This window comes from Chelonus insularis, unplaced genomic scaffold, assembly GCF_013357705.1.
Source record: "Chelonus insularis isolate UGA/USDA-ARS -01 unplaced genomic scaffold, ASM1335770v1 contig_88_pilon, whole genome shotgun sequence".
Taxonomy (NCBI): Eukaryota; Metazoa; Arthropoda; class Insecta; order Hymenoptera; family Braconidae; genus Chelonus; species Chelonus insularis.
The window spans coordinates 1,373,405-1,395,386 of NW_023276776.1; the positions used below are offsets into that span (position 1 = coordinate 1,373,405).

A 21,982-nucleotide genomic window follows, 5' to 3' on the forward strand; every position below is an offset into this window, starting at 1 on the left:
AATATTTACTATCATGTTTTTCTTTTTTTTTTTCTTTTTAAAATTCTATTTATAATATTCTATTATAATTTTTATCATTATCATAAAAAAGTAATAATAGTAGTTATTATTTTTATTTTATTATTATGATTAATATTTTTTTATTCTAATAAAAATATATAAAATAAATAGTCATTTATATATTTTTATTTTTGCCATTAAAATATATTCTAATAATTATCACCAATATTCATAGACATATCAATGAATTTCCTAGTGAAATATCATTTTTTTTTTTTTTCATATTTGTATATAAAATAATAAAATTTTTTTTTCATTCATTCATGGGATACTTGATATTAATTTGAAATAAAGTGCTTGGCCATGACACTAATAAGTCCCTTAATGATATAAAACTTAGGTACAACAGAAGTGTTTGTATATATGTATACATACCTGGAGTTAGGATTTGTAGTGTGTAGAGATTAAGTATATATATGAGAAAAAACTTTTCGTGAAGATGAGAAATGCTCAGCGTGACGGTCTAATTGAGGCTTTCTTGATTACATTTACACCTGCAGTACTTTGAGCCGCTACTTCTTGATGTATCTCTCATATTCTATACTTCTCCATAGCACAACTCACTTATCATTTTTTCAAATGGGTTACAACACACATATACACACCATTATCCACCTATAAATCAATTAGTTTTATTTAGAAATCTTATAATTTAATCTCAAAAAGAAAAAAAATGTGAGAACTGATTTATCATAAATATAGATTACATATTGCTGAACAATAAATTTTCAGTCAACTAGCTAGGTGGAGATACATACTGATGGTTGAATCCATTCCAAATAGTGTTCAGATAATTTTAGATCTTTTCCATCTGTATTGGAGATTAACTGAAACACTTGACTGAGTATGTATAAGTGTATACATACACTTATTTAATCTAAATGAGCATGTTAAATTACTCGCAGCTACCGCTTGTGATGTGGTCACAGCATTACTTGATGCGGTTTGCACCTTGTGTGGGAAAATTCAAGATTTACACAATTCTTAGACATCTGCACCTTGTTTTGCCTTCTGATGGATATTATATTCTGCAAGTGTTAACGGTAATTATATATTATTATTATTATTATCATTATTATTATAAAAATAGTGTTTTATTATAAAGATGTTTTTTTTTAATAATAAATATAAGTATTTTTGAATTTTTATTTATATAAGTATGAGGTGATACGAAGAGGGAAATTGGATACTATAACTCGCAGGTGAGCAGGTAAATTCAGGTAATAAAATTCGGTGTTTAAATACGGCAGTTGTTATTATCTTGTCTATTAGCGAAATAATGGAGTAAGCATGCTGTGTCAAGGTTCTGACTAATTTTTATTTCAGCGGTTTAATTAAGTACGTTTGTGTTTAATGTTACTACCATTAATGTAATAAAGGAAAGTAGATTTCCAGATGATTTATTTAGTCTTGAGAAAATGGAGAATTTGAAAATTAGCACAATGAAAAGTTGAATTTCAAAATGAAACTTTTTTGACAGCTGAGGAATTTAAAGTATTATTTAAAATTTTTTTTAAAAAAATCTATTTAAGTAACAATTTTAAACTTAATTGAATTCAAGAAATTGCAAATTACTTTATTAATTAATAATTAATTTTATCAATCACTGGTTCAAACTTATTCAAAAGTTTTTTTAAATAAACTCTTGCTAAAAATGATTTGCAAAAAAAATGTATTGACAAATCTTTTCAAGTTAGAGTGAACAGAGAATTGTTTAAATTATTCTAAAAATAAAAATGACTGTAAAAAAATTAATATCAAAATATTTTATTGATGTAAATTCTCTTAACTTTGTCCACATAAGATCTTTCTTTTCCGCAATGGCAAATGATAGTAAATTGGAGTAAACCAATAATTCCTAATTTGTATACCTGCATTCTAAAAGACGCTTATTTGATATTTTGTTGATTTTTCTTTCTTTTTTATCGTTTGGCATATAATGTGCTGTCCGTAGCAAACTACGTAGTGTGTTTTGCGGTTTATATTCTGCTGCTATATACGAATAATCTTTTATGAGAAAAAGATTAGTGCGGTAGATGATTTGTGGCATGACCTTGTTTGTAGCTATGCGTCCTGCAACACACTGCCGCGGTACTCTTATCTCATCTTTCTCACTCTTCGATTGTTGTCATTAAAATCATCGAATCCACTACAATATAATATTGTGGTAATTTATATAAGTATAGGTGATGATATACCTACGTTCGTTCAATACTATACTTGACTAAAATACACATATACATTTTTAACATTTAGACTTTATATATGTGTGTATATGAATATGCATAACCTATCATTTATTATTATTTTATCATTATTAAAGACAATAAAAATAAAATGACATCCATTTTATAATTTACCAATTTCCAATGGTTCCAATGTAATAAGATACTATAAATAGACGTCGATTTAGTCGAGTGATACATATATTTTTTTTTATTTTCATCCATTATGGTTGGAGAATAATAAAGAGGTTATCTGCTGATTTTATCGCAATATTAATAATAAAAAAAATTTTCTAAACTTGTATTATTAATTTTAATGAACTAATAATGTTTTATTTAAGAAAATAATATTTGAAAATAAATAAAAAGAATTTATTAGACACACTGAGGTGCTTTTACAAAACGTAACTGACTTCCATGAGTCACTAATTTATTTAATTAATCTAGATAAATCCTTAGCTGCGCGCGCACACATTTGATATCGCAAATATATCAAAATGTAAACAAACAAACATTTGAGTTCAAGTATACCTGAATCTGACTATATCTAACAAAATACTTGGAATTTAAATCAATTTAAACACTTGAATGACATTAAATTGAAATAAATTAAATTATCATGATTAATTAATTTTTATTATCATTGTTTTTATTAAAAATATTTTTATGACTTTACAAAATGGTGATATCATGAACTAATAATAATTTAAAAACCAAATATTGTCAATAAATAAAATAAAATAGTGAATTACATCATAAGGAAGAAATGAAATATTTACCAAAGAATTATTAAAATCAACAAGAATAATAAATTAAGATGTTTTAATTTAAGTGAAATATTTAATAAGCATCGTTATATTTGCAACATCTGTGTGGCATATTCAATTAAAACAATAAATATTAATGCATTGAAAAGAAAATAATAATAATCATTTTAATCAATCGAGATATATAATAAAACATCTTAAACATAAATAATTAATTTTCTCAGTGTGCTAAAATTTCGCAACCTCCCATAATCAATCTAAAAAGCATCAATTAAAGGAAGACATCTACCACAATATCCCCTTACGAATTAATCGAATATACAACTTGATTCTTCTCATTTCTTTCAAATAAATGATAAAATGAAGTTTTTTAGTCTTGAAAGTACTTAGCTGTTATGGTGGTGTAGTAGTTATATACAGACACATGTTTCGAAAATTGCATTTGATTGGTGGAGAGAACTACCGCGGCCGCTTCTTGTTGCAATTGCCGCACACGGTATAGAATTCAGGGGACGGGTTTCGAATTTTTCGGTAATAATGCGTTGGCTACTGCACTACAGCGAATATAAGTGGTAGAGAGAATAAGCAAGAAGAAAGCTGCGAATAAAGGCAACAAGAGAATAAAGAAGTAAATAAAAAGAGAAGAATCAGCTAGACAGGAGTTAATCGGAGGGCATTATCTCAATCACGTAAAACGGCAAAATTGCATTTACCTGTTTAAATGAATATTTGGTGGAGACGCCGATGCCGCTGCCGCCGATGAGCAGAAGGGATCCGCCTTGAAAACCTCGCGGCCGCTAAGTTAATTTACCGTGGAATGCCGAGTTGGTAACGCCCTCTACCACCCCCGTCCTCTGATCTTATATTATTATTGTTATTATTAATACTATCATTGCTTCTTTTTTCTTATTATATCTTTTAAAATTAACAAATATATTTATATTCATTCATGTACTCTGACAGTTTTTATTATGAACCGTTTGTAAGATTTTATTTTTAAATTAATTTTCATTGTCATCAACACTTTTCTATCTACCATACATGAGAACACGATCAATCAAATAATTTTATATATATTTATTTTTCTATGTGTGTGTGTGTGTTGTGTATGGGTGAATAATCCTGTACCTTTTTGTATCTCAATATCTGATAATTAGAGTGGTAATTACACGATGATTAAGAGTGATATGGCTTCTGCACGGGGGTCATTTTTTTTTGTTTGTTGCGATTATCATATTCTACTCTCATTCTTCATCCTTATATGTTTATGTATATCATTATTCGCGTTGGTAATTTAATGCACCTGTGTTGAAAATTAACTTTTTATATCGTTTTCATTCAGTCTATTATCGCTTGTATTATTAAATTATATTTTCTATATGAATGTACAGGTTTATTTTTTATTATTAGATATATTTATAATAATTGTTGGGGGATAAGTTTAAGAAATTTAATCGAGTATTTTATGTAAAGATGAAGGTGTCTCATAAAATCATGTGTTGATGACGGTGGTGATCAGCGGTGGCGGCGACGGCTGGCAAGTAGGGATCCATGCTGATTGTCACGACGGACTATATTATCACTTATTATATTATTTACATATATCTAAATACAATAAATTGGCACTACAGGAGGGCATCAAGGTCAATATTCTTCATTTATAGAAAAATCTTTAACCAATTTCACTTTACAAAAGATTTATTGATCCTTCAAGAATTTTTTTTTTTTATTAAAACTTTTTCAATTATTTTGCACACTGAGAACAAAAATTTCCACTACACAAAAACAAATGTATCTTTTCAATGAATTATTTTGAATAACCATTAGAACTGGATCTATAAAAAAATAGCTATCACGTCCTAGCGTCCTTTACTTATTTTTAGGTTAAAATCCATTGTTTAGATATTTATAATACATATATATTGTAGAATATATTAGAATAATAAGAGATGTTTAAAAAACAATGGTTTATGTATTAAAAATGATAGAATCAATCAAAATAAATAAATATGACATCTGACATGCCCTAATCTCAATCCTTAACCAACATAAACAAATCAGTCGTGCATTGCTAATAAAAAATTCTGTCATTTGTCTATCAATGTCCAGATCGAGACATAAAATTATTTTACAATATGTATCTATCTTTATTTACACTTTCTCCTATTGGAAACTCATCATAATATTAAAGTAATAAATCAGGACATAACAGCTACACGTCAATTCTAAAAAAAAATTTGATTTTATTAATTGAAAAAAAAAAAATAATTACCTGAAACATCATTGTAAAAATGATGATCTACACTTGAATCAGAACGAAATGAATTTAAAGAATCCATTTCTGGATATTGTTTAAATAATTTTATTTAAACAAAAATCAATTTTTTGTGAACGCTGATAATTAAGGTTATGATACCCAAGACATTGTTATAATAAACAAATATAAATTTTGAAAATAGGCGTGTCACTTTCTGTCATCCTTATATCAATAGTTATTATAGGCTTTCTTAAGTAATAGTATTAAACGTAGAGAAACTCAATAATAATTAATCTATTCATGTTACCTGGCGCTTGTGCCCAAAACATAATCTTTTTTAGTGTCTGATTTGTAGCATCCTGCAGCACGCCTAGACTGCTTCCTTTATTGTCGACGTCGTGCTTTATATATTTAAAATCTTCGCAGGTTGGTCCAAGAATAATATTCTCATTTTTTATGTTTTAATGACCGTCAGTTACATTAAAAAAAATTTTTTCTTTTTTTTTTTTTCAACTATACATTATTATCCTTCACATCTTTTCATTTTACGATTGAGTTTCATCATCAATTTATTATACAAAACTCAACGCATGAAATTGACTATATTGCTAAATATGTTACCATACATATATACAGCTTTATTATTTAATATTTAACTCCACCCATCATATCACACATTGGAGGAGATTTTTTTAAAAACAATTAATAACGTCCTATTAATGCTTTAATTTATAGTAATTAATTAATTTCAACAACGATAATAACAAAATATGAATAATAATAATAATAATAATAATAATAATATTAATAACAATAATAGGTATATGAGCAGAATTAAGGTCAAAAGATATGTCAGAAATTCCAGCTCGGAGCTATGTGCGTCTGCTGGTGCTCATTACGATGATTGGCAGATTCAATTAACAGACACAACCCGGATTAGCCTCATCGCGAGGTCAAACCAACTTAACCTGACTAAATATTATTAATAATAATCAACATATTACCAGTTCTATTAATTAACTTAATATACGGTAGTATGTATCTGTAAATATAATATACATTTCAGTATAAAATAATAAAGATTACGCACAACGTCAGCATTGAATGGCTAAAAATGCTAGAATATTGGTACCACAAGCACGTAAATATTATAAGTATTATTCACACTATTAAGGTAAATGATAAATATGGATATATAAAAAAATGACATTAATACTGGGAATAATATTAACGTGATATTTATTTAGTAGGAATTCATGTCAACTGAGGATAATAGTAATAATAAAACTGATTATTTTACTTGATTTGAAAAAATTAAAACTTAACAAAAAGTCTGATGGTCGAAAAATTAACCATGAACAACATTAATCCACTTAACAAGCTCATTATCGATGAGATATACTGAAAGTTTATGCTGCAGTGTGTAGTGTGTTGCAGCTAAAGTGGATATAGTGTATATATGTATACCATCCGAGAAAGCGATTCTCGGGAACGTGCAAACGCTCACGGGTATTAGCGGTTGCACCCCTGCGGTTTGATTTACGAACGCGCGCTAACGAGTCTAGTAAAAGAATAATAAAGAAAGCAGGCGGGCTATATACGTGAATAATATAAAGAACACGGAGATAAACGTTAAATGTCCACAAGTCACTTTACTTGAAAGAATCTTGCTCTAATCTCGTTCGTCATATTGATGAGAAGAAGAAATAATTGGTTCGTTGAAAATTAATATATACTAAGTTTCGTCCTATTTCATTATATTCATCATAAACATTTGTGAAAAACAAATCGAATGAGTATCAATTGGATAATCAATTATATTACTATCATTTACTTACATTAATGACTTTTAGGCTTTTATTCTATTTACGTGTATTTACGTCAAATGTTGGATTTTGGAATGTCGTTGTTGCTTTTCTATAAAGTGGATTTTCACCCTAAAAAAAATTACATCAAGAGATCAATTGAAATAAATCCACTATTGGCATCATATTGCTTTAGTCTACAAAATTATTGCTTGCAAAATATAAATTATTTATTCTAACAAAATTTATTTCATGTTAGAAGATTGAAAATTAAAATTTTGTGCTACTTTATTTCTGTAATATAAGACAATTGATTGAAGAAATGATTTTTGCAAGCATTAAAATCACTGTAGACTAATCTAATTTAATCATATTTACTCGTTCCCATTTGGCCATGGCACGTTCTTTTTCAAATTTAGCATATTCACGTTGATCATGAATTGACGTAACAATCTTCCAAATGATGAGTCCAACTAGACCAAGTACAACTGTACTAACAACTACTCCGATTGCAACACCAACAATTGGAATAACTGACGGGCAATCTTTATGTTCTTCAACGAAAATCTTGAAGACAGAAATGTCACCTCGATTACTCACTAGTTGATACTTGTAAACTAATACACAACCATCATCAGTTGGAACACGACACAAACGCATACCAGCTTCATGTTCTGTCGTATTAATCTCCACTTTATCTATCCTTTCCTGAAAGTCAGTAATGATAATAATATCATTTATTAGAATAACATACAATTTGATATTATGTCAATTATGCACTGAAACATAATGTCTATGAAATTATCATGTTTTGTAATGTCAACTTACAATGTCTATTTCATCATGGCAACTGCTGCAACTATCATCCTCAGATTGTGTTCCATCATTTGTTGCTCTTGAACTATATGATGTCCATAAACATTCGACACAGTTTGCTAATTTTTCACAATGTTGGCCTGAGCAAGTCTAAAATGGAAATTTATTATAAGATATTTTTTTTTTCTTAATAGTTGATAATATTTTTATCTATTTATGAGTAATACTATTTTTAATTTAAAAAATTACATTAATGCGTGACTAATCTAACTCAATTTTCTATTACATTCATTATAAGACCAGTTTCTCAGTAGACTTGTATTTCTTATCAAGTAAATAATAAATAAAACTTGTACAATTATCGGTATATATTTTTTGTCAATTTTAAAATAATTTTATTTTACTGTCTATTGATTTATTGAATTTTATTGAATTTATCAGAATTATTATTCTGAGAATTCAATCATTGTTATACCTCTAAATCTTTTGATAATAATGAATGAACTATTATTATTATATTTTTGTAATTAAGTTACTTAATATTCAATGTTATTGTTAACAATATTTGAAATAATATAAATAAATGTAATTGTACATTACCGGACAATCTTCGCAGTAAACACCTGAGTAGAGTATGTTATTTTGAGGTTTACAATGACATTTTCCACAAATACAATCACCATGACCACTGCAAATCTCAGTATTCTGCTTTCCTGATGTTGAAGGTGGAAAACAAGTAGTATTGTCATGGCAACCACAACTCTCACCAATCCAGCCAGGATAGCAATCACATGTGCCGCATACACAATCGCCATTACCACCGCAAAGCTAAAGTACAAGTGTGAGAATCAGATGAGAATATGAAAAAGGAAAAATGATGTAAAACCAAAGTGACCACGTTATACATTAACTAAAAATGAATATAATATTCAAGAATATTATCATTATTTTTATAAAAATAAATATTATACGTACTATACGATTATGACGTTGGCAAGAAAAGTTGTTACATTCACAATATGTACCGCCAAATCTTTCCGTTGGATTCGGTCGTACTTCACATTCACAAGTACCACATTTACATATACCATGACCACTACAATCTACAGTATCATTAACTGAAGCTCGACAATTTGAAGTTATCGTGGAGTTTGAATCATCAGACATTTTATTATTATTTCCATGGCAGTCGCAATATTTGCCATTGTAACCTTCGTGACAAGAACATATTCCACAGACTAAATCTCCATGATTATTACAATGTGTTGATTTTGCTTCATAAGTCTATATAAATTAATATTTCCTATCTTTTTAAAATGTTTCAATAATCAATTTAATAAAATAAAATAAATAACTACCTTGTAATCAGGTTTGTCACAAGGACATTCACACATCAACTCTAGTTCAATTTTAAGACTTTCATTCAAACCTCGTGGTTTTATTTCAAATTGTTGATTCCAGAGTGCTCGATCTGATGGACACTCTAAAAGCTGTAAATTATTGTTAGTATTTTTTTGTCTTATTTTAATAATCATACTTGCAATATATTTTTACCTTTAAAGTGATATTAAAATCAACAACATCACCATATCGAAGTCCTTCACACTTGGAACGTTTCAATTCTTTGGTATCGTTCAAGCAATGGGAAAAGTATTGAACACTGACATATTTAGGTGCATTATCAATTAATTCAACAGACTCTACTAGTTTCTACAACGATATTTATTATTTATATATTTTGAATTAAAATAATATTATATTATTATTAATAAATCATTACCTCATATTCTCCTGTTATTATTTGAATGACATTATCTGTATCATTCTTTTGAATAAGACCTACTGAAGCATCAACAATACTCTGACTTAATAACTGATACGTTGTATTTTTACTTTTATCCACAGCGAAGATTATATGAATATTATGTTCCTGTGCTTTTCTGTTTATCTGAGATATTGATGGATAATCTTGAACTAATGAGTAAGTATAAATACCATTCTCATCTAGATGACATAATCCATCATTCGGTTCAACTATTCCAGCAAGCTGAAAAATATTCAGTTGATAACAGAAACAAACAATAACTTGACTTTTCTATGAATGATAAAATGTACTTTTCCGTCGCCTGCAAGATGGAAATTAGCATCTGTTGAGAATACAAGAAGTCGACGTGCTTTCTGTCTCCAGCCGATGTGTTCTGTACATACTATTGATTGTATTAAAGCATCAAATCCTCCCTCTGGAGCATCTATATTTCCTGAAATAGGTGCTGCATCAACGTTCCTCTAAAATGGTTTTTTTTTCAAATTATTAGCTTAGAATATTTACTGAAATTAAATTAACTTACCATGAATGCATTTGAATCTTCAGATAATGACATTTGGTGCTGATATCCATAAGGAGGTGCACAGTTGACTTTTTTATTATATTCATTGTAATAAGAACAAGGTACTTTTAATCTGAAGAAAAATGATGAACATATTTGCTTAAATAATGATCTCAAATAGAAAATCATTGATGTTTATAAACAAGATATTACTTATCAGGTTGTGTATCTGTCATTGGTAGCACAACCTTGTCAACAAAACTTCCAAATCCAAGACGAAAGTTACCAGTTAATGCTTTCATAGCTTTTGCAAGGTTACCACCTAATTTAGAAAGCTGATTTTTATATGGTTGCATTGATGCAGAAAGATCCATAAGATAATAGAGATCAACTGGATAATCTTCAGCTTGGGTATACTGTAGTTTTATTCGAATCTCTTCACCTGATTGTTAAATGTTATGCTCATTGAATAAAAAATCATAAAAGAGATAATACAATATTGATTTTTCAAACAAATTCAATTTACTACCTTTTCTAAGATGAATTCGTATTTTTTGAGGTTTTACTTGTACCGGTTCTGCATCTTTTCTTGAAGTAAGTGGAAGATCTTTTTCTACAAGAATAGCTGAGGTTTCATTAATCACCTGAGATGCTGGACACCAGTATTGATTGTATTTATCTCGAGGAATACATCGAACTGGTTCAACATCACTGCTTGTACTAGGTTTCTAGAATAATTTTTATTTATTTTATTTTCCAATTGCTTGAAATAATCTATTGTAATTTCTTATTTATTACCATGACTTTGGCACACCAGATGCAATTCGAAGTCTGAATACAGTCTTTACATGTTTGATGGGCAGCACATAGTTGTTCTTGTTTATTTTTGTTATTTTCACTTATCACCACCAAGATGCAGTAGTTTATGAGAACTATGAATAAGATTTTTGGTAACATTTTAATTGTTTTTAAGTATATTATCTCATACTTTAAAATATATCTTGTAATTAAATAAATAAAAATAGAAGTATAAAAATTTGTACTGCTTAAACCGAAGCAATGTCATAACTAAATGACTAACTCTAGATACTGTTGAACGGAGGTATTCGCCGGAAACAGAGTTACAGAGAACGATAAGTCAATATCGTAAGGATGTGTCACATAATTGCTTGAGGAAAACAATCAGACTTCTTAAGTCTTTTTTAAGAACCAGAAAACTTTGAATAATCCATTCTGAATGATTTTTTACTGTGTTTACTTGTAATCATGTCTGTATTTTAATTGATCAATCAATCAATCAATCTTATAGTTATGATTGTATCATCATTGCAAGTAAATGTTCTGGAATGAGAAAATGTTTAATATAAATATATGATATACATGATGATAAATAGAGTAATGTAAATCAGCATATAAAAAAAAAACGATGACACATAGATGACTAACCTTTTATTACACACATGTTCTATTAACATAGAAATATTCATTTTGCATAACAATTACATCATGAGCAATCTCATATGTATGCTAGATAACGATTCTCTTGATGTACTGCATCGAATGTAAATCATTATTTGATAATTCATTGCGTGAAATCACAATTAATTGATTGATTTTGTAATCAAAGAGTTGTGTGTGGTTTTTATTTTTCATTAATTGTTATTAAAAAAAATTCAAACGTGATGATGAAACAGTGGCACAACAACAGTCGGTAAGTTTGATTTTATTAACCTCTTAATGATGTGTGAAGTTTCTTTGTTATCGACTGTATCATTTTTATTTACAACGGAGCATACAGCACGTGAGTAAAACGTAAATGATATTCATTTTGTTTTTTAAATAGCATGAAATACATTTTTCTTTGAATAAATGTAAATACACTGATGTTATACGTAATATAATTGTGCACATTGATACTAATTATCAATAAACTTATTTTTATATATTTTTAATGTATGTACTCGATAAAACTTTCGATTGAATTACTTCAAAACAAATGATAAGAGGTTATAAATGCGGCATTTGTTAATAATTAAATAACAATATTATTGTGAGTTGTTTGGAAAGTACAACAGTTAACAATAAAAAAGAAAGATGTTGCGAAAAATACTTCATCTATCATTTGAGAATAAAATAATTATTAATCAGTTAAATAATCACAAAAAGGTTAGTCAGTTTGTAGTTCAGAAAAAATATTTTTCTGTATCTAATGAAAATAATGAACAAAAAATAAAAAATGAACCAAGTATTTCTCAAGATGATGAATCTGAAGATTCTGAATCAATTGATAAAATAAAAAAGTTATCAGATTTACTGGATAATTCTGCAAATTTTAATGATGTAACAAATAGAGAATGGATGACAATGCCATATCCTGAAGATGCAGTTAAACACCTGGATAAAAAACAAGAAAGACGTAAAATAAGTCCAGAGGATACTTCAATATTTTTATGTCCTGGACAAGGTGCTTTGAAAGTTGGAGCAGTAAAAAAATATCTTCGATATCCTAGAGTTAAAGAGCTATTTCAGATTGGCAATGACATATTAGGATTTGATATATTGGATATATGCTTGAATGGACCACAAGAAAAATTAAATAGAACGGAATACAATCAAGTAGCTACAGTAATGACATCATTATCTGCGTTAGAAAAATTATGGGAAGACAGTCCTGATATGGTTACCAGTTGTAAAGTTATTGCTGGTTATAGTGTTGGAGAATTAACAGCCCTAGCATATGCTGGATCAATATCAATTGAAGATGCAATCAGATTAGCTAGTGTTAGAGGAATAGCAATGCAACAAGCATCAGAGTTAGAACCTCAAGGAATGATAACTGTAATTCATAATAAAGAAACTGAATCTATGGGTAAAATATGTACAGAAGCTCGTGAATGGGCAGTTAATTTAGGTATTTCGGAGCCTGTTTGTAGTGTATCCTCATATTTGTATGCCAATGCTAAAGTAATAGCAGGTCATTTACCGGCAATAGAGTTTATTGAAAAAAATTATAAACAGTTTCGTATACAGAGAGTAATAAAATTACCAGTCTCAGGAGCATTTCATACACCTTTAATGAAACCAGCAATGCAATCTCTTAGAAGAGCTTTGAATAATACAGAAATCGAAGATCCTCGAATTGTAGTTTATTCTAATGTAACAGCAAAACCATATCGTTCAGCTATAGAAATTCGACAAACACTACCACTTCAAATGATAAAACAATCGAAGTGGGAACAAATTTTACATGAAATTTTTAATAGACCGCAAGATCACGTATTCCCATATTCATATGATCTAGGCTCTGGTGGAACAATGAAAGTTATTCTTTCTCGATTGAATTTAGCTGCATCGAGATTTTGTGAACCAATTTAATTAATAAATGAACTATAATAACTGACATGATTATATTTATTATTTATCCATTTTTCAATATTTCATAAATTTAATTCATAAGAGTATTGTGGTTTTTATATTGAGACTAGATACACATAGATATTGATGAATATATATGTATTAATTGTAAAAGGTGATAAAAATTATAATTAAAAAAATGTATAATTTATAAATACATACTTTTTGTAACTTAATACTTTGTGCTGATTAAAATTGACCTTTGTAGAAAAAAATACATTCAAGTCTGTAATAATAGAAGTAATAAACGAATAAAAATATTTAAATTACTCCAACTATGATAGTATAAAATTGATCATGCCTAATTATTATAATTAATATAAAATAACTAATGTCTTATATATGAAATCTTATATCGTTAAATAGCTCGATAATATATAATTTAGATTTAGAACATTATTATCAGTAAAACATTATTAGTTATTGATAATTCTAGAGACTACGAATGTGTCTTGGTTTTCGTACTAACAAACAACATGATGTTAACCCTAAACTAACTTTAGCTAATTCTGACATATGTAGTTCTCTAGTTGGAATATCAAGTTTTGTTGAAAATGTATCATTTGATAATGGAATTTCATCTTCATGACGACGAATTAAAGTTCCATTAATGAATATTACATTTGCAGCAACATCTTCTGGTACTGTTAACGTTGTATAAACATAAGTTGCTTCTCTTTCAATTCTCTGAATTAAATAATTTTATTAAAAATCATATACTAATAATTATTATTCATTTTTATTCATTATTAATTACCTTCAATACTTGTTGAGATTCTATACCTGCTCCAACACAAATAACATCAGGGCTAGCCATTGTAAGCAATCCTTTCAATCTTTTATTTTCTGGTACCTTTTAAGGTAAATAATAATCGATAATTAAAGTGTTTTAATTTAAAATAAAAAGATAATAAGATTGAGATTATTAAATACTTTAATAGGAACACAAGGGTATTCTGGAAATGCTGCGGCTACTGCTCTAGCTCCTTTTTCATTGGTAAACTGTGAGAGTCCAACAAAAAATTCTCTACCTGTTATAATTGAGATTACATATTGGTTATAAAATTCTTCATCATGGTATCGAGATTGAATTAGTTAACTTATGTGTACCTGTAAATAAAACATCTCCTCCATCTAGTTTAGCACTGGTATCAGTGATTTCAACAAGAGATATTTCTAATTCTTTTTTCAATACCGCTCTCATTACTTCAATCTGAAATAAATAATTTTTATGTGAACAAATAGATAATTTGAAGAAATAAACTAGAGATTATAATATGTGAATAGTTTACCTCTTTCATTCTTGATGCTTCGGCAGGTCGTGCTATTAGAGCAATACCATTACAAAGTACTGCTATATCTTCAACAAAAGCACACATTGGTGCAGATTCATCTGCTGGCATTTCAACAACATCTATTCCTAATTCACGTAAAAGTTGTGCCAAGGCTAAATGTTGACTACGAGCTTTCTCTACATCAACATTTGCATTAATATTCACTATTGAATTTGGAATTCGGCATAAAACTGCGTGTGTATAACGATGTAAAGGCATATTTATTCTTTATTTTGAATCACAGTAAATGGTATTACTTAATATCACTGTTTATCTCGTTCTACTTTTGTAGATTTGATGATCAAAATATTTGTCGACACTGAACTTTTCTTTTCAAATGAATGAACAAAATTATTTTTATAGGGCGTTTTAATAATGTTAGTCTATGTAATTAGATATGAATCTAAAGCTTAAAATAACAAATACGTACAGAGCACAATTTTTTTTATTAATTTGGCATTGAGAGTGTTGATCAGAGAGAAGACTTCTCTCTGGTGCAAAGTCGATGTTTATTACCGACGCAAGGTCGTTTATCTGTTTATAAACATGGAATACTACATTATCGACTTATAATTAGTAAACATCTAGGGTACCGCGACTTTAATAAATTTCAAAATAAATTTTAATATCATTGGAAATAAATATAAAGATGCAACAATTAGTTAATCTACTATATCTTGTATGGAATAAAAAATATAAAAATTAATTCTTTGATGAATAATCACCGTACGAATTTATTTAAAGTTATTTAATTAGTAATTAAAAACTAAATAATAACTCACCACTACTGAACAAGATTCAAGTGATACAGGACACTTATAATTGTCTTATGAATTCATTAATTTTTGTAGTAATTGCTTAATGCACAATATTATTCAATAATTTTCACATTTATGATACTTCCAGTAAGACATACACATACGAAGCAGCAAAAATGACTGATTGAGGAGCTAAAACTCAGCGTGTGCTGAAGAAAAGGTCCTGCTTATTTTTTATAGAAGGGAGGAATTACTGATTCCCAAAAAAATCTGGGAAGGATTAAAGAAAAAAAAACGGGAAGGTGGTTTTTCCCACACGTGATGAAAAGACAACAGAAGTGTCGGTAATTTTTGATAACTTCATGGCTAGTGAAGGATTAAGCTACAAAAATAAATATGTAATGATAAAAAGCAAAATAGCAATTAGAATAATCTGATAAATGTTGTTTAAATATATATTAATGAAAAAATAAAATTCCTTTTACGATTTAAAATGACAATAGAAAAAACAAAAGAATTATGTCTGCAACCTGGATTCGAACCAGGATCTTTAGGAATCCACTTTTAGATTAGGTACTAAGAGGTTAGGTACTAGAGATTAGGTGCGGGTCTCTAGTCTCTACTCTCTAACGCTAGATCTTGGTATTGAGCGTACATCCGGTAGTAATCAATCTCATCACACAAAGTGGCACACAAGTTATTAGGCACAAATTTCTGTACAACCTCCGCCGTCCCTCTTACGGCCTAAATTTAATCATCAATAATTAATTCAGAATATCGTCCTAACGCGTTACCACTTACGCCATTGCAGACTTACGAAGTACACTTTCAAAATTTCTTTCTCATGTATTTATTCATATACATACATACAAGTATTTTGTAAAAGTAATAATTTCTTATTTACACACAACACTTACGAAATTATATGGAATTACAATTTTTATGGATTTGTACAGTTGTATATACATAAACAATAATTAATTTATATTATTCAATATAGACTTTTGTAGTTTTTCGATGGTTTAATTTTAAAAATCTATCTTATTATTCTTAACAATAAGGATAATAATAAATTTTATGTTTATCACAGTCGAATCCTACTGATATTAAATCTCTTTAACACATAAAAAATATCAAATAAAAAAATCATTAATAATAATTATTATTATAACACTATTTTAGATATTTGGCTGCCCAGCTTGATCTATCAACTCGATGATACGAAGAACCATTTGCTCGTGATGAATTAAAAACACTTCCAAAGATATTTGGTTGAAATATTGTTCGATTTGGAGTTGATTCTAGACAATAAATAGTAATTAATTATTTTTTTTCTGTTTATTTATAAAATTTATTTAACCGTGTCAAAATATACTTACTAATTCCTTGGGTATTATAGACATTTGGATACGGTATTTTTCTTTCTGTTTTTTCCGACACATAACGATTACTTGATGGAAGATAATGTTGTTTCATTTTGAGTTCTCCATTATCCGGTGGCATTGGTGATCCCCAGAAACTAGAATTATCAACTATTGGATCAACTGGTTTTGCAGACACAGGCTGTGCCACCATACCATTTAATAACAATCTCGGTAAGCCACCTTGATCCATTTGATTTGGATTTCTGCCACAATAGTTAATATAATACATAATTTCATCAGTGCATGTATGACACAAATTAAATTTTTCCAAATAATAATTTATTAATGTTGTGCAGGTACAGATATTCTACATAGAATTTATGAAATAATTTTATTCATTATCCAACTTAATAAGTTCGCTGTGATAGATGATTCAAATAGATAATCAACCAAAGAACTGAGGCTTAGATTAACGTTAGTGTTCTTCAAGAAATAGGAAATGTAATTTGGAATTCGAAAAATGTCGTAAATTTGAATATTGTGAGAAGCAAGGAATGAATCAAATTGTTCATAATAATCATAAAAATAATAGTAATAATAATAGTAGTAATAATAGAAAGTATAGTAGTAATAGTAATAGTTGTAATAAAAGAAACGATGATCAACAATTAATGGAGGATTTTGGTAGTAACCAATAGAACTAAGAATTAAATAGAAAGTTTCTGTTATTTTTTGAGTAATGAAACAATGATTTAGATGATGAAGAATATTGAATCGATAAAAACAAAAGCATCCAAGAAAATATAGCATTGACCCAGAAGTAAAATAAATGCTAACAAATAGAATAGTGTGTTTGATGTTGTGATGGTACTTAGTTCGATACCTGAATGATAAATTTGTATTTTGGCCTGCGACGTACCGGGCGATACTGAGGTAATGCTGTTTGGCTGAAATATTTCGATTATTTTTTAGGTTTATAGCTTGTAATTTGTTTTGATTTTGAGAAGGTATATCATTTCGACTCCACATTGGTGATTGTATTCTCCAACTTGATGCACTGCTGTTTAATTGTTTCTTACTATCTTTCACTCCATCATCATTCTCTGCCTTCCCTTCATTCCAGTTTATTCGATTTTCTTTATGAATCAACTTATCAGCAGCATTTATTATTGGTTTTAATCCTATTGAATTTTTCTCTGACAATATTTTATTTCTATAAAAAAAAAATGTTATGATAACTTTTGATTTTGAACATTTTCTATCATGTGATAAATATTAATATTACCCAAGAGAATTGATTAAATCTTCATCTCCCCAGGTTGGCACATTTTTTTCTGCTTTTTTCATGTCATTACCATTAAGGAGGGGCAGAGTGGACTGTTGATTAGCTTGTGGGATTATAACTTTATCAATGGCTTGAGATCCAATAATATTACGATTAAAATCTTTATTACTAGGTTGAAAGAAAATATTCTGTGAAGGAATATGAATTTTATTCATCATATATTCTCGCTGAGGATGAGAACTACTTCCAAGCTTTTGTCCACTCATTGCAACACGTGTTGCATTATTAACTTGGAAATAAGGATATCTAAAAATAGATTAATTGAGTTTATAATTAAAAACAAAAAGTATTTAAACAAAAAAATATTAAAGGATTATTTTAATACCTGAGTGCTTGCTGAGCATTAGGTCTTTTAATTGGATTCCATTCAAGCATATCTTCCATAAGAATAATAGCATCTTGACTAGCATTCGGTATAATATCTTTAAGAGGAGTTTTCTTGAACAGAGGAAACCTAAAGTTCATTGCTTCAGCTAGCTCATAGCCTTCTGGCCAGTCATCTTTATCTGGTGTTCCCATTACAGCACAAATTTTAAAAATTTCATCAATTTCACTTTTACCAGGAAACAAAGGTCTAAATGTATAGAGTTCAGCCATTATACAACCAACCGCCCAAATATCTATTGGACTGCTGTATGTGGTTGAATGAAGTAAAACTTCTGGAGCTCTGTACCTAATATTAATCAATAATAATTAATTATAATTATTTCCTAAATATAAACAGCCAATTTTATTAGCATCACAGGCATTTATTATTGATTAAAGTACCATCTTGTCGATACGTAGTCAGTGTATGGTGGCCTAGAACGGATTTCACGTGCCAAACCAAAGTCAGCTATCTTAATTAACTCTGGACCCATGCATAATAAATTCTCTGGCTTCATATCTCGATGAAAGAAACCATGCTTGTGCATGAATGCTAGACCCTGAAGCACTTGATAAACCATATTTCTAATAACTGGCTCCGGAAATAATTTATCTCTGAAAATATATTGATACACAATAATTGATTTTCATAAAATACATAGCTAGAAATAGACAATTGATTAGTTCATTGTTTTAGATTGAAGTTATTAATAGAAATTCATTTTATAAATCACCATTTTTTATAAATACACTTATTTGATGAGTTAATATTTAAATCATTACCTATCTTTCATTAGTTGATATAGATTTTCCTTCATGTATTCAAAGACGAAATAGAGAACATCATTTTCCCGGATGACTTCTTTCAATTTTACCACGTTAGCATGACTCAGCTTCTTCAAAGACTGTAAATGAATAAATTTCACAGTAAAATAGTTGAAATGATAAAATATTCATTAAGTGATAAATCATTTAGACTATAAACCTTGACTTCTCGAAGATTCATAGCTTCTTCCCAGGAATAATATTTTCTTTTCATCCTTTTAATAGCAACCTTTTCACCAGTGTCAATACGTTGACCAAGTACAACCGATCCAAATGTACCATCGCCTAATTGACTCAATGTTATGTATCGATTCATGTTTAATCGACCTTTCTTAAGACTATTAACAGATGAAAGGTACTCTCCAGAATGTGCTTATCTAAGACTGCATTTAATTTTAGTAATTAATAACAACTTCTACACTTAGGAGTGTAATATTATCGTTTTAATTAAATCTGTTATGTCACTGATGATGATCGTGTGATGATTTAGTTCTATATGTAATTATTTCTGCGTTGACGTTAACTTTATAGAACATCTTGTTCAATCATCTTGATAGCATGGAATTGCACATAATCTGGATTATCGTTTAGGTTTGTATTTTCGTGCGATGCAAAATTTGACCTCTATTAGTCATCATATTATACCAACTAAACTGAAATTTTATATTTATTTATTTTTTTAATAATTAAACAATTTAATTATATCAACTTAAATTAATTATTGAATATTTTTTTCAGTTTTCAACTTTTAATCAATAAATAATAAATTTTATTTTATATTTAGTACTTGAGAAATTATTTACAGAAGAAATTTTTGATAATTTTATGGATTATTAATTAAAAATAAAAAAATGGAAACAAAAAAAATCATTATTTAATATAAGTATAGAGCCATGCGTTATAAATTTATTGATTTAACAAAGTCCTTAGAGATATAACGAAACAAAAAGTATTTTGAATGAAAAAAAATACTTTGATATGAAGAGAAATACCCCAGTAGCTAACGTTAATGAAGTAATATAGAAGAAAAATAATTTTTATAGCGTCAATATATTTTGAGGTCAATGTTGATAAAAGGTACCCTTGATCTACATATTAGAAAATAATATATACCGTAAACCCAATGTAGTTCACTATGCAGTATATTTATCAATGTACGTAGACTCTAATTAGCATTCTCATAGGACATTCAAGTGATTAATTATCGTTTAATTAAGAAATTGATTTTACTTTCCATAAAAATTAGACTAGAAAATCAATATGAGCTTTTAAGCTTTAAATACATTACAATTATATTATATTTTAAAGTAACGACATGACTATTAACTTTATTTTATTAAATTAATGATCCTTACATTATTTAATGTAATAAATAAACTTTTAATTATCATCATTATAAATGAATGATAAAAATTAAATTGAAACTAATTAGATTTTGGTATGTTTAAAATTTATGTGACTTATCTACAAACACATTTACTATTAATTAAACACTTTTTAATAACAAAAATTAATTAACAATTTTTATATGAGATTTTTTTTATTTATGGTCTTTAATAGCTAAAGTTCTCTTAAAAAAATATTAACATTGTGCATTTATAATTCTACGTAAATTTGAGTAAAATATACAAATAATTACTTACATAATAAATAATAATACAACTGTAAATAATTTTGATAGAAATTTTTTTAACTTGTTGTCTGTATGACGGACAAAAATGAACTGGTGAACTAAATATTTAGTAGCCATGTAGTGTATGTGTAACCATGACAACTATTGTAATAACTATTTCCATACATTCATGTACTAAAATGGCTTACTCCAAACGCAATTACAATTTTGATAAAATATCATTAATATAAATATACAATTATTTAAAGACAAATTACAACTAATTTCTTTCAAATATATTAATACTTCAAAATAAAACGCAATAATTTAATAAATTTTGTCTATAATAATTTATTTCAAAAACTTATTATTGCCACGATATACTGAGATCTATAAAACAAATTGTAATTAAATGCATGATACATAATAACAGTATATAATAATGAGTTATATATGTAAATAAATAAAAAATATTCAATCATAAAATATATTAACAAATAGAAACTATCAAAAAATTTCTAAATTGATAATATTTTTTCAATACTAATTTTTCTACTTATTTAATAATAATAATTCTATTGCTAAAACACTAGTAAAGGTATCATTTATACTCCATATTACAATAAAAAATTAACATGTATAATATAAATAAATAAATCATGATAACGACAGCTGCTTAATTATATGGAAAATTGAGGAATTGTCTG

At 27.8% G+C, this 21,982-nt stretch overlaps 4 protein-coding genes and 1 long non-coding RNA gene across 8 annotated transcripts; 2 read left to right on the top strand and 3 right to left on the bottom strand.

Moving 5' to 3' along the window:
* Positions 1-331: 331 nt before the first annotated feature.
* LOC118071927 (integrin beta-PS-like) lies at positions 332-11,560 on the bottom strand. Of its 2 annotated transcripts, XR_004690959.1 has the most exons (15): positions 11,056-11,560; positions 10,787-10,985; positions 10,471-10,699; positions 10,279-10,390; positions 10,046-10,216; positions 9,711-9,977; positions 9,485-9,640; positions 9,289-9,420; positions 8,906-9,214; positions 8,531-8,758; positions 7,943-8,080; positions 7,493-7,822; positions 7,148-7,246; positions 819-1,088; positions 332-675 (listed from the first exon to the last, which is right to left on the bottom strand). XR_004690959.1 is itself a non-coding variant. In XM_035091423.1 (13 exons), exons 1-13 carry the CDS (start codon positions 11,212-11,214, stop codon positions 7,172-7,174), a joined length of 2,505 nt encoding a protein of 834 aa, XP_034947314.1. In that variant the 5' UTR covers positions 11,215-11,560; the 3' UTR covers positions 6,532-7,171. The 2 variants fall into 2 exon arrangements, 1 of the variants encoding a protein (XP_034947314.1); XM_035091423.1 differs by lacking the exons at positions 332-675; positions 819-1,088 and having other exon boundaries at positions 6,532-7,246.
* Positions 11,561-12,097: 537 nt separating this feature from the next.
* beg (malonyl-CoA-acyl carrier protein transacylase beg) lies at positions 12,098-13,657 on the top strand. Its single transcript, XM_035091444.1, has one exon. The coding sequence runs from the start codon at positions 12,352-12,354 to the stop codon at positions 13,630-13,632; it is 1,281 nt and encodes a 426-aa protein (XP_034947335.1). The 5' UTR covers positions 12,098-12,351; the 3' UTR covers positions 13,633-13,657.
* Positions 13,658-13,782: 125 nt separating this feature from the next.
* LOC118071945 (N(G),N(G)-dimethylarginine dimethylaminohydrolase 1) lies at positions 13,783-15,496 on the bottom strand. The gene is made up of 5 exons (XM_035091445.1): positions 14,964-15,496; positions 14,782-14,884; positions 14,605-14,702; positions 14,429-14,524; positions 13,783-14,358 (listed from the first exon to the last, which is right to left on the bottom strand). The coding sequence occupies exons 1-5, from the start codon at positions 15,222-15,224 to the stop codon at positions 14,104-14,106; spliced, it is 813 nt and encodes a 270-aa protein (XP_034947336.1). The 5' UTR covers positions 15,225-15,496; the 3' UTR covers positions 13,783-14,103.
* A 1,315-nt stretch (positions 15,497-16,811) lies between these two features.
* LOC118071654 (serine/threonine-protein kinase dyf-5-like) lies at positions 16,812-21,668 on the bottom strand. Of its 3 annotated transcripts, XR_004690927.1 has the most exons (10): positions 21,307-21,668; positions 19,824-20,316; positions 19,622-19,743; positions 19,241-19,453; positions 18,798-19,145; positions 18,413-18,718; positions 18,011-18,340; positions 17,341-17,390; positions 17,143-17,282; positions 16,947-17,064 (listed from the first exon to the last, which is right to left on the bottom strand). XR_004690927.1 is itself a non-coding variant. In XM_035090903.1 (9 exons), the coding sequence occupies exons 2-9, from the start codon at positions 19,977-19,979 to the stop codon at positions 16,937-16,939; spliced, it is 1,815 nt and encodes a 604-aa protein (XP_034946794.1). In that variant the 5' UTR covers positions 19,980-20,316; positions 21,307-21,668; the 3' UTR covers positions 16,812-16,936. The 3 variants fall into 3 exon arrangements, 2 of the variants coding, with proteins under 2 accessions (XP_034946794.1, XP_034946793.1); XM_035090903.1 differs by having other exon boundaries at positions 16,812-17,064; positions 17,143-17,390; positions 18,047-18,340; XM_035090902.1 differs by having other exon boundaries at positions 16,812-17,064; positions 17,143-17,390.
* LOC118071655 (uncharacterized) lies at positions 16,919-18,107 on the top strand. Its single transcript, XR_004690928.1, has 3 exons — positions 16,919-17,078; positions 17,163-17,358; positions 17,484-18,107. It is a non-coding gene; the product is annotated as an uncharacterized lncRNA (long non-coding RNA).
* Positions 21,669-21,982: the final 314 nt, after the last annotated feature.